Here is a 10,102-nt window from a genome sequence, read left to right on the forward strand (position 1 = left end):
ACTGGTCTCGAACTCCTGAGCTCCATCGATCCTCCCGCCTCGGCCTCCCAGAGTGCTGGGATTACAGGCGTGAGCCACCGCGCCCAGCCTCCTTCAGTCCCATCTTGCTCTCGCTCAGCCTGACCCGAGCACGCAGGAGGCAGCTGCCCGCCCTCCCCTGGCGGAGCCCCCATTCCTCCTGCCGAAAGGCCTTGAGCGAGGAGCCCCGTCCCAGGCAGACCTCTTGCCTGCCGGCAGGATGCAGCCCCAGGGGCCAGCAGGGACGGTGGGGAGGGCCACACGCCACCCTGGGCACCTGGTTGGGCTCACTCCAGGGTACTCCCAGCACGCCCTCGCTGACCACTGCGTCTGTGCAGACGCAAACCTTCTGAAGGTGGAGGGGGGGATGGAATGGTTTGTGTCATTTGCAGATGGACAGACGAGGCTCTGGCAAGTGGTTTGTTCAGCCGGCCAGCGGCAGAATGGAGAGAGTGTGAGTGTTTTCAGTGTCTGTGATATTCACGTTAAAACCCACACGTTCTCTCACTCACCTGCCTCTGACCGGCGATGCCCACCCCGCCCACGTGTGAGCATGTTCCAGGCACTGATGTGGTAGGTGGTGACAGTTTCTTACATCTGCGCTTTACAATTTACGATCTTGCCCGTGTTTTATTTTTAAAAAACTTTTTATTGAAGTACAACATACATCGAAGTGCACAAGTGATCAATACGCAAGAGGACGAACGCCCCAACCGGCACACAGCCGTGAAAGCGGCACCAGGCCGGACACCCCGGGCCCTTCCCGGGCCCCAGTGACGGACGCCACAGATGAGTTTTGCCCGTTTTGGAGCCTCGTACACCTGGGGCCATGCAGTCTGTGCTCTCTGTGGCTGAGAGGCACGACTGTTGCTGCAGACAATTGTAATCCGCACCCCCAAGACTGCGGCGACCACAACGTGACCAGAACCCGCTGGCATTTGGTGGCTTCTGGGCTCGCTTTCCCTATCGCAGACGGTGCTGCCGGGACGCTGCTCTCACCCTCGTCTTTCGGTGGACACCGGTGTGTATTTCTGCTAGATGACACCCAGTAGTGGGACTGCATGGGCAGAGGGGTATCTTCAGCTTTAACAGATTTGATCAAACCGTGCTGCAGATTGGTGGCCCGTTTCTGTCCCTGGCAGTGCCTAGGCCCCCTGCCGTACCTGAGTTGCTCGTTGGGAGGGTGAGAGAAGGTGCCTCTGCCCAGGGCCTCACAGCACCCGGTACGAGGACCTGCCCACACACGGCCTCGCCTCAGTCCCAATTTCCATCTCCTGCAGACTCAGCCCCTCACACTCAGCTGCTGGCTGAGAACTGCCAGAGGGAGGCGCAGGGTCCCAGGGCGTGACCGGAGCCCAGGCTGGGGAAGGTGGACGCCACCCCGGTGTGGGGGCCGTGTCCCTGCCACAGGGAGCCCAGGTTGCCCACTGCAATCCACCTCCAAGGACCCAGCCCTGCAGACCCCTGGGCAGCACCTCTGGCTCCAGCTTGCCGTGCTACGGCGTCTCCAGCTCCGTGAATGAGGCCTTTGAGATGGACGCACCAACCCAACCCCCCACCCCACCCCCGCAGCCCGAGACTTCAAAGGGCGTGAGAACCGGGCAGCCTTTGGCAGAAGCAACCACAGCCTTCTTCCTGGCAAGACCTGGCCGGGGGCATCGGAAGTGGGTGACCCTGCCTCAGGACTGCTGCCTTGGTTCTCAGGGACGGGCCGTTGGGGGCTTTGTGCGAAGGAGACGAGACACATCTGAGCTGAGAAAATTCAATGTTTTGATTCATTATTGTCATGGGGGAGATAAATTAGCCTTGGGATTATCTGTGATTGGATGAAATTGGATAATCCTAAAGCTAATTATATCTCAATTTTTTTTTTTTTAAGAGAGAGGATCTCATTCTATCACCCGGGCTGGAGTGCAGTGGCACAATCACAGCTCACTGCAGCCTTGAACTCCTGAGCTCGAGGGATCCTCCTGGCTCAGCCTCGCGAGCAGCTGGGACTACAGGTGCCACCACCACACCAATCTAATTAAACATTTGTCTTTTTTGTAGAGAAGGTCTCAATGTTTCCCAGGCTGGTCTCAAACTCCTGACCTCAAGCGATCCTCCTACCTCAGCCTCCTGAGTAGCAGGGATTATAGGCGTGAGCCACTGCACCTGGCCAATTATATCTGTTTTCATCTCATGCCCCTGGAGACACTGCGTGAACAGTGACCAGGGGACACGAAGGGGTGACCCACCTACTCAGTGGGCACACCGAGTGCAAACCGCCCCTCCCTTGGGCAAAGGCGCCCCACTTTCCACGGAGCACCTTCCACCATCCGAGACATTTCTGATCGGTACCCCCATACGGAGGCTGAAAACAGGTGCTTTTTAGTCTGTTCACTGTCTAGCACCGAGGGCCTCCCACACGCACGCTTCACGTGCACCCAAGATCCGTGCAGGGAAAGCCTCTCTGCGTCTAGCCATGGCCACAGCTGGAGCGGCGGGGACACTGCCTGACCAGAGGGCCCAGCTTCCTTCATGGCGGCCCAGGGCCCCATGAGCAGCCAGTAACCTGCCCTCAGGCTCTCCCCACTGGGCTTGAGCACAGCCTCTCAGGAAGGCCTGGCCCAGTGCTGGGTCACCATGTGTTGGTTCAAGGGCCATCTGTTTCCTCTGTATTTGGGGGGCAGGGGTACGTGAGGTGGCAAGCTGGTATCCTTGCATGTGTCCACCCGTGGGACCTGTGAAGACTCTGAGCTGGGGTCTGGCTCAGTGGGAAGCAGCAATGCTGCCCGTCGGCACCCAGGAGGAACCAGGATTCACCATTCACCCTGACACCGGTGGCAAGATAAGCCTCTAAAGCAGTTTTTTAGATGAGATGCGAGAGTCTTCTCTCATTGTCATTAAAAATAGGTTTAGTTGCAAATAATTACATAAACCCAAACGGCATTGCTGAAGCACTGATGATTTATGACTTCTCAGGACAGGAGGCCCAGACTTGGCCTCTCTCTGCCTCACTGTCCGTGGAACACTTCATTTTAAAGTTTGACTCCTGGTTGCAGGGTGGCTGCTGCAGCTCCAGACATCACATCATACCCCTACTTGGATGGATTTAAGGCTACTGGAAGGAAGAGGCATTGCTTGCCTGTCATTTTCCGAGAAAAAAACCTTCACAGAAGAGCCCTGGCACACTCCCCATCCTGTTGGCTGAAGTTGATCAGAGGACGCCTGCTGTGGAGGGTGAAGACATGCGGACCTAGGACAGGCTGGGATTATCCCAGTCAACCTCCCTGGAGCTGCGTATACATCCCCTGACAAAACCCAGTTACGCTGGCAAGGAACAGGGGCGGGGAGGTAACTGACAGGTGCCTGCCCCTGCTCAGCCTGTCCTTGCTCCCACCGACCTGCACGCGGCCAGGCTGGACGGGCCATCGGCCCACCGGCTGGGAAGGCTGCAGCACCAGTTCCCACGACACACAATCTCTCGCTGGAGGGCCAGGGAAGAGCGCGGCAGCCTCAGGCTGAGTCACAGCCCTGACCTCACCGCACCCTCCTGGCAACAGCCGGCAGGTGCTGGGGCTGCAGCTGCCAGGCCTGGATCCGAGGGGGGCGCGTGCGTGCGCTCACCCCCCGCGGCCATCTCTTGTGGACACAGGCAGGAGCCCCGACGTCCTGAGGCAGCGACCACACCCCGGCTCCTGCTCAGGCAATGCTGGGGGCACCCCTCCTCCATCAGGGGCCCTGGGGCCTCCCCAACCCCCGCTGGGAAGCGCGGCAAGGATGGTCTCACGGGTCTCCACGAACCCCAAACCAGGCGTCTCCACACGCATGAATGACTGAAGCGCCACCAGGGCATTCCCGGAACACAGGTCGGGGACAAGGACCTGGGGGAGCTGAGCAGCGTTCTCCCCTCACTGGACATCTCTGGGCCAAGATTCCGCCCGAGGGCCCAGGGGCAGCACCTTTTCCCAGCCCACCTCATCTGCTGCTTCCTGGGGGTGAAGTTCGTGGCCAGTGAGAGGTGCCTGGGGGGGTGGGACGGACACCTGGTGCAGCTGTAACAGGTGTCCTGGATCCTTCCAGAACTGAACAGGCTTCTGAGCCATCGGCCACAGGCGACTGCCTCTCCCCTGTCTGCAAACTGTCCTGTGACCGCAGCAGCGCGACGCTGAGGCCGCCACGTGTCACCCCCAGGTCTGCCACTGCCCGTCAGGTTGCCAGGACCCGCCCAGCAGAGGAGCCCTCCCTGGGGCGGAGGGCATTGGCAAGGGTCCCCTGTCCACCCAGACCGAATGCCCCCACTCTCTGCCGCGTGCACCCCCAGAGCTGCCCAGGACAACTGTCTTTCCAAAACCTGCTCCGGCTTCCCCTTCGTCTCGAGCCCCGGCCCCGAGTTTTCTAATGCAATTATTTGGTCGGTTTGGGCAGACGGTGGCACCCAGCTGGAGGACCCGACATGCCGGCCCCCACAGGAACCAACCGTGGCACAGAAGTGACGTGGGCACCTCTGTTCTGGCCCAGCCAGAGACCCCACGTGGGTGAGGACCACACAGGGGCTTTGGTGCTCACGGGGACCCTATGGGACCTTCTCCGCCCCCCCGGCTCTGTTCCCCAGATTCTGGGCGCACGGTGCGGTCACAGGAGGAGACATGGAGTTCGAGGGCTCGGTGCCTGGAAAGAAGCACTCGCGGACGGCAGATCGAAGCCGCCATTTATGGGAGGGAAACACGCTTGTGGGGGGAACACGGGGCAGGCTGACAACAGCATCTCTACTGCGGGGAACCGGCCGCTCCCAACCAGAGCGGGAACCGGGAACGTGGCTGCCCCGCTCAGTCCCACTCCCCCTCGGCCTCAGCGTCGTCCTCCCGCGGCGCCTCCAGGTCGTTCAGGTGGAAGTTGGCCATCATGTCGCGCACGGCCAGCATCAGCCTGTTCAGGCCTTGGTTGCGGTTCGGACCCCCCAGCACGCCGTCCTCGGCCCTCTCCCCCTGCGGCAACGGGAGGTTCTGAGCTGGGACTTGGGACCTGGGGTCCGAGCAGGAAGATGCGTTGCCAAGCCTGCGGCAGCCCCCACCCCCGCGCCGGGCCCCGAACCCGCCCAGGCCCCTGTGAGGAGAGGAAGCTCCCGTCCACCCAGGCCAGGCAAACGGGGACGGGGTCGAGAGGCTGCGCTGACTCCTGGGCACTGTGCCCCGGCTTGGCAGCTGCGGCCTCAGGCTGGGCACACCCCACCTCCCGAGCAGACGGGCTCCCCACTGGCATGACACAGCCGCAGTGGTTCCTCGCCCTCCGCGCTGCTCCTGGCCCCGCAGGGTCCAGACAGTCACAGTGGCAGGGACTTACCAGCACCCACTGGCCCGGAGAGCCAGGACGTGTCGGACCTACCTCCGCGGTATAATTAGGCAGCAACGATCGGAAGAAGAGAGCGATTGTGTTTCCACGGCTGACGGGACTTATCCTGGAAGGCCAGAAAATAAAGCTGAGCGGACATTCTGGGTACCAGCCCAGCTCACAGGGACCCTGTCAGCCGCCTCCACCCTCTCCAGCACCTGGCGGGGCAGGAGCAGCCCCGAGCAGCCGCGGGAGAGACACGGAGCCTGAGCCAGGCCCTGGGTTCCCCCGCGGTGGCAGATTGGGGCCCTGGGCGGGTCGTGAAGACCCCGACCAGCTCGGGAAGGGGCTGTGGACTGCTGGGGGCGGGGAGGGAAAGACCAGCTCAGACTCGACCAGCAAAGGGCGTCCAGGCTGCGGGCTGGCCCTCTCCAGCCCGGCCCCCCACACCGAGTGGGCCGCGGAGGCTGCCGCAGCCAACCTGGCCACCTTCCGCCGCACAGGTGCCTGCGTTGACGCACATCTGCGGTCTCACTGTTTCCTTCGGCACTTACGGATTCGGGAGTGTAAACTAGTCGTGCTCGCATGGAAGACTCCAGAGCCTTTGTTAGGTGGAGACCCCACTGATGAGATGGGCTCCTGCGGCGCAGCCCCACTGGACTGTCCTGCCTACACTGAGGGGCTGAGACCCTGAACCCCGTGGTCTGTGGGGCGCGGCGAGGGCAGAACATTCCTCAGTGCCACAGCATCCAGCACGTCAGGACACGGGTTTTTTGAGCCCATAATGTTAACAGAAAATTATTTTCTGACATTAACAGAAAATTATTTTCATCTTTCTTAGAGACTATAACTGGGAACTATTTTCCCATGAACATGCAGTCCGAGTTTTATAACAGAATTCAGTGGGACAAAAAGGACTTCCTTCTACCACATGTGTCCCACCCAGGTCTGGAAAGCACCTGCCTGCTCGAAAGGCAGGCTCTGTCTGCTCTGACCTGCGGCGGTGGGTGGCGGCCCTCGGCTGGGAAGCCACGCAGCTTTCGCGACCAGATTCTGAAAGCCCCTCCCCACTGCCGAGGGCACACTCCGCCCCCCAGCTCAGCACGCCCACCCTCTCTCCTGGCGGGTTCTCACTGCAGTTCTGACTTTATGTTTATTTCTCGATTCCGAACTTAATGTCTGTTCTCCCTGCTTCACTGTGCACCTCCCAGGGCGGAGTCTCTGGTTTTGCTTCCCGCTGAATTCCAGCACCTGCTGTGGAACCTGGCAGAGAAGTGCTCACGCGTGTGGTGGAGAAGCACATGTGTGACCACGCGCTGCTCTATCGCTCTCCCCTCCTCAAGAGCGGGGGAGGCCCTCTTGACGCCTGTGCCTGGTTTCTCAGCTTCAGCGTCCAGAGGAGGTGGGTCCCAGTGAGGCCCAAAGCACTGACCTAGAGCTGCACGAGCCACAGGGCAGGGCGGGGTGGAGCGGTACCTCTCTGGTCTGACGTAGGAGTAGATCGTGTCCAGGGGAGGCAGAGGGTCAAAGCCCATCACAGACTGCGTGGTCACATCCTTCGGGAAGGGACGCAGAAGAGAGATGCTACGGGTGCTGCTGGGGGCCTCTGCCCTCTCCCAGCAGAGCCCTCCACTGGCTCCAGTTTGGACTGGACCTACCCACTGAGAGCAAGAGTCGCACAGACCCGGCTGTGCTCTTTGTACCAAGGAGCTTTGGGCGAAGGGGTGGAACAGCCCTCCTTCTACCAGGACACTCTCGACATTCTGCCCTGCTCACAGGACTGTGGGGCGGGAGTGTCCTGTGGCTGCTGCTCACACAGGTGTCAGAAACTCTCGCTTCAGTGGCTGCGGGGACCCGAACCCAGGCCACACAGAGCTCCTGCTGCGCCAGCTGGCCCACCCTCAGCCCTCCACTCGCAGTGCCCCGGGCCGTGCTGATGCTGATTAGAACAAGCAGCTCGTGCCTGAGACCAGGCCGGCTGGGCCAGTCGCAAGGCCCAGCAGAGCAGCCCCGAGCAAACCAGGAGGCACCAAGGTGTCCTCAACGATGAGCCGAGGGCCACACCACCTGTGACCTGCGGTTTTTCTCACTCTTTCCATGTTATTCCACCCCTCTCCCCCTGCTTTTGCTTTGAGACAGAGTCTCGCTCTGTCACCTGGACTAGAGTGCCGTGGCGTCAGCCTAGCTCACAGCAACCTCACACTCCTGGGCTCAAGTGATCCTCCTGCCTCAGCCTCCCAGGTAGCTGGGACTAGCGGTATGTGCCACCATGCCCGGCTAATTTTTCTATTTCTAGTAGAGACGGGGGTCTCGCTCTTGCTCAGCCTGGTCTCGAACTCCTGAGCTCAAAGGATCCTCCCGCCTCGGCCTCCCAGAGTGCTGGGATTACAGGCGTGAGCCACCGCGCCCGGCCTATCTTATCCCTTAATGAAGGATAAAGTTTCTTTACGGGTTTTCAGATAGCAACAGCTGGGGTTCCCGCAACACCTCCGACACGAGACCTGCGACAGAGCAGGACTGGACCCTACGACTGCACAGAAGCCCCTGCAGCCACACCATAAAGCCACAAGACAGGGGTGCCACAGCTTACCAAGGCCACAGCATGTGGCCACGTGCCCTCAGAGCAGGTCCAGGAACAGGCTTGCGATCTGAGCCCGTAAGGACCTACTCTCGAAACGCCCAGCACCTGGGCCCCAGCTGCCGGGGACGAGCCCTCTGGACCCCACAGGCCCCGCAGGAGAGAGGCTGGCCAGACGGCCCGGGCCTCTCGCTGGGCGCACGTGACCGGCTCACACAAAGCTCCCATTGTCAGCCCCTCCCTTACCGGGGGCAGGGCGGCAACAGCTTCCTTGATCTCGGAGAGGATCACGTGGCGGTGGATATTTCTGGGTGCGCGCTGGTAGAGCACCTTCCGCCTAAGGCCGAGGAAAACGAGGAAACGCAAATGAAATGGCAGCCACTGCGCAAAACGCCAAGGGTGCCGCCCACCACGAGGCAGCTCGCTCCACACCCCATTCCGAGCAGGGCCTGTGGTAGGAGCAGACCCTGGGGGCAAATCCCAGCCCTGCGGTCCGAGACTCGGCCTCTTTGGCCACAAAATGGGAGTGATGAGTCGCAGCCAAGGGCTTCTCGTGAGGGTTCACTGAGCCGCTCTGCGCGCAGGGACACGTGGGTGCCACTGTCACCGCCGCTGCACGGGCACAGGGCACCTGCTTCCAGCTGGAAGTCGCTCCAGGAAGGCGGCGCGGGGAACAAAGTGTGCTCTCGCCTGCGAGTGTCTGGTGCAGGGGGGAGGGCAGGCGAGTGGACAGTGTCCCCACGATCGCGAGCGCCTGGGTGCCACGCCGCCTCCTCCCTTCTCCTACCACCCAGGGCGCAGCCTCACTCCCGCCTCAGAAGTGCAGGTGGGCGGCACTGCCGCACAGCAGACGCAGCCTCCCCGTGCCAGCCTGGCCACAGCTGGCGCCAGGCCTTGGTGCTGACAGCAGAGCAAGTGAGGGCTGAACAAGAGCAGGCGAGGGGCTGTTTCTCAGACGGGGCACGTCAGATAAGCCGCCGAAATCCCACGTGCAGGAAGGAGAACCCGTGACGGAGGGTGCTTGCTCCTGGAGCCCACTCGCTCGCACCTCTGCCAGGAGGGAGACATCCACCCACCAGAGACGCTGGTGTGAATGAGACCGGCCAATACTGCGGCAAATGCGGAAACACAGGATACATGGCCGGAGGAAACACCGAACAAAACCACTATTACAGGCAACAACCGCCCACTGGTTTTGCAGTTCTGCGTTGACGCCAGCAGCAGCCGCTGCCCAAGAAGCCTCGGGACAGGCCGGGGCCGTGCACACGTGCACACACACCCTCTTTAAACCTTCAAACGGGCGCTCGGTGGGCCTGCTGTCCACAGCGGCGGGAGGCCAGAGCCAGCAGACAAGCCAGGCGCCTGCAGCCCCCACTGCCTGGAACCAGAGGCTCCCGCGCCTGTGTGAGGGTCGCTGAGGAGAGGGCTGTGGCGGGGCTGGAGCCCACACCTGACGTGTCCTCACGCAAAGTCCCGGCTCACCTGCTCTCACAGGCCTCCACGGCAGGGTCTCCGGCGTCCACGGCCTGCAGAACCTGGCGGACGTTCTCCTCCAGCCAGCTCATGGTGGCGGGTTCTTTCCAGAGGAAGTGCGACCTCCCGAGGTATAGACTCACCAGCTGGCTCAGGGCGGGAGGCTGGCTGGGGGGAGCAGGGCCTGTCAGCAGAGCCCCTGCCCCGGCCAGACCCGCCCTCCATGCCGGGAGGCCCTGCTGGTGGGCAGAGGGGTCGCCAGGGCATGCCCAGGGGTGGAATGAAGGGAGGTGGCCTCTTTGGCTGCCGGACCTGGAGACACTTGAGCTCCTCAGAGCGGTGCACAGGCGTCTGCCTTTGTGAGCCGTGTGTGTGTTTCATTCTTTAGGCAGAAAGACTGACCCGACGGAAATGGAGAGACTACCAGGAACAAGCACGTCTGTGCGTCTGCGAGTGCGCGCTGGAGGGCAGCGCGCTGGCCTGCTGACGGGGCCGGCCACACCACGCATGTTTCTTACATGTCTGCTTGCTCGTTGCTTGTTTGTGTGTTTATTTAGAGACAGGGTCTTGCTCTGTCACCCGGGCTGGAGGGCAGTGGTGCCATTAGCTGACTGCAGCCTCAAAGTAAGGCCTACGCCAGCACACCCAGCGCTTTTCCTACTTTGTAGAGACAGGGTCTTGCTGTGTAGCCCAGGCTGGTCTTATACTCCTGGCCTCAAG

The 10,102-nt window shown here is 61.5% G+C and overlaps 1 protein-coding gene across 1 annotated transcript in view; it reads right to left on the reverse strand.

Moving 5' to 3' along the window:
• Nucleotides 1–4,195: 4,195 nt before the first annotated feature.
• Nucleotides 4,196–10,102, reverse strand: part of TCF25 (transcription factor 25 (basic helix-loop-helix)) — a 34,019-nt gene continuing 28,112 nt past the window's right edge. The window contains exons 12-16 of the mRNA XM_012657158.1: nucleotides 9,392–9,550; nucleotides 8,156–8,246; nucleotides 6,808–6,887; nucleotides 5,386–5,458; nucleotides 4,196–4,988 (exon numbers count right to left, since the gene is read on the reverse strand). Coding sequence (XP_012512612.1) covers nucleotides 4,830–4,988; nucleotides 5,386–5,458; nucleotides 6,808–6,887; nucleotides 8,156–8,246; nucleotides 9,392–9,550 — 562 coding nt within the window. The 3' untranslated portion in view covers nucleotides 4,196–4,829. The remainder of the gene's footprint in view (nucleotides 4,989–5,385; nucleotides 5,459–6,807; nucleotides 6,888–8,155; nucleotides 8,247–9,391; nucleotides 9,551–10,102) is intronic.

This window comes from Propithecus coquereli, unplaced genomic scaffold (genome assembly GCF_000956105.1).
Source record: "Propithecus coquereli isolate 6110/MARCELLA unplaced genomic scaffold, Pcoq_1.0 Scaffold531, whole genome shotgun sequence".
NCBI classification, from domain to species: domain Eukaryota; kingdom Metazoa; phylum Chordata; class Mammalia; order Primates; family Indriidae; genus Propithecus; species Propithecus coquereli.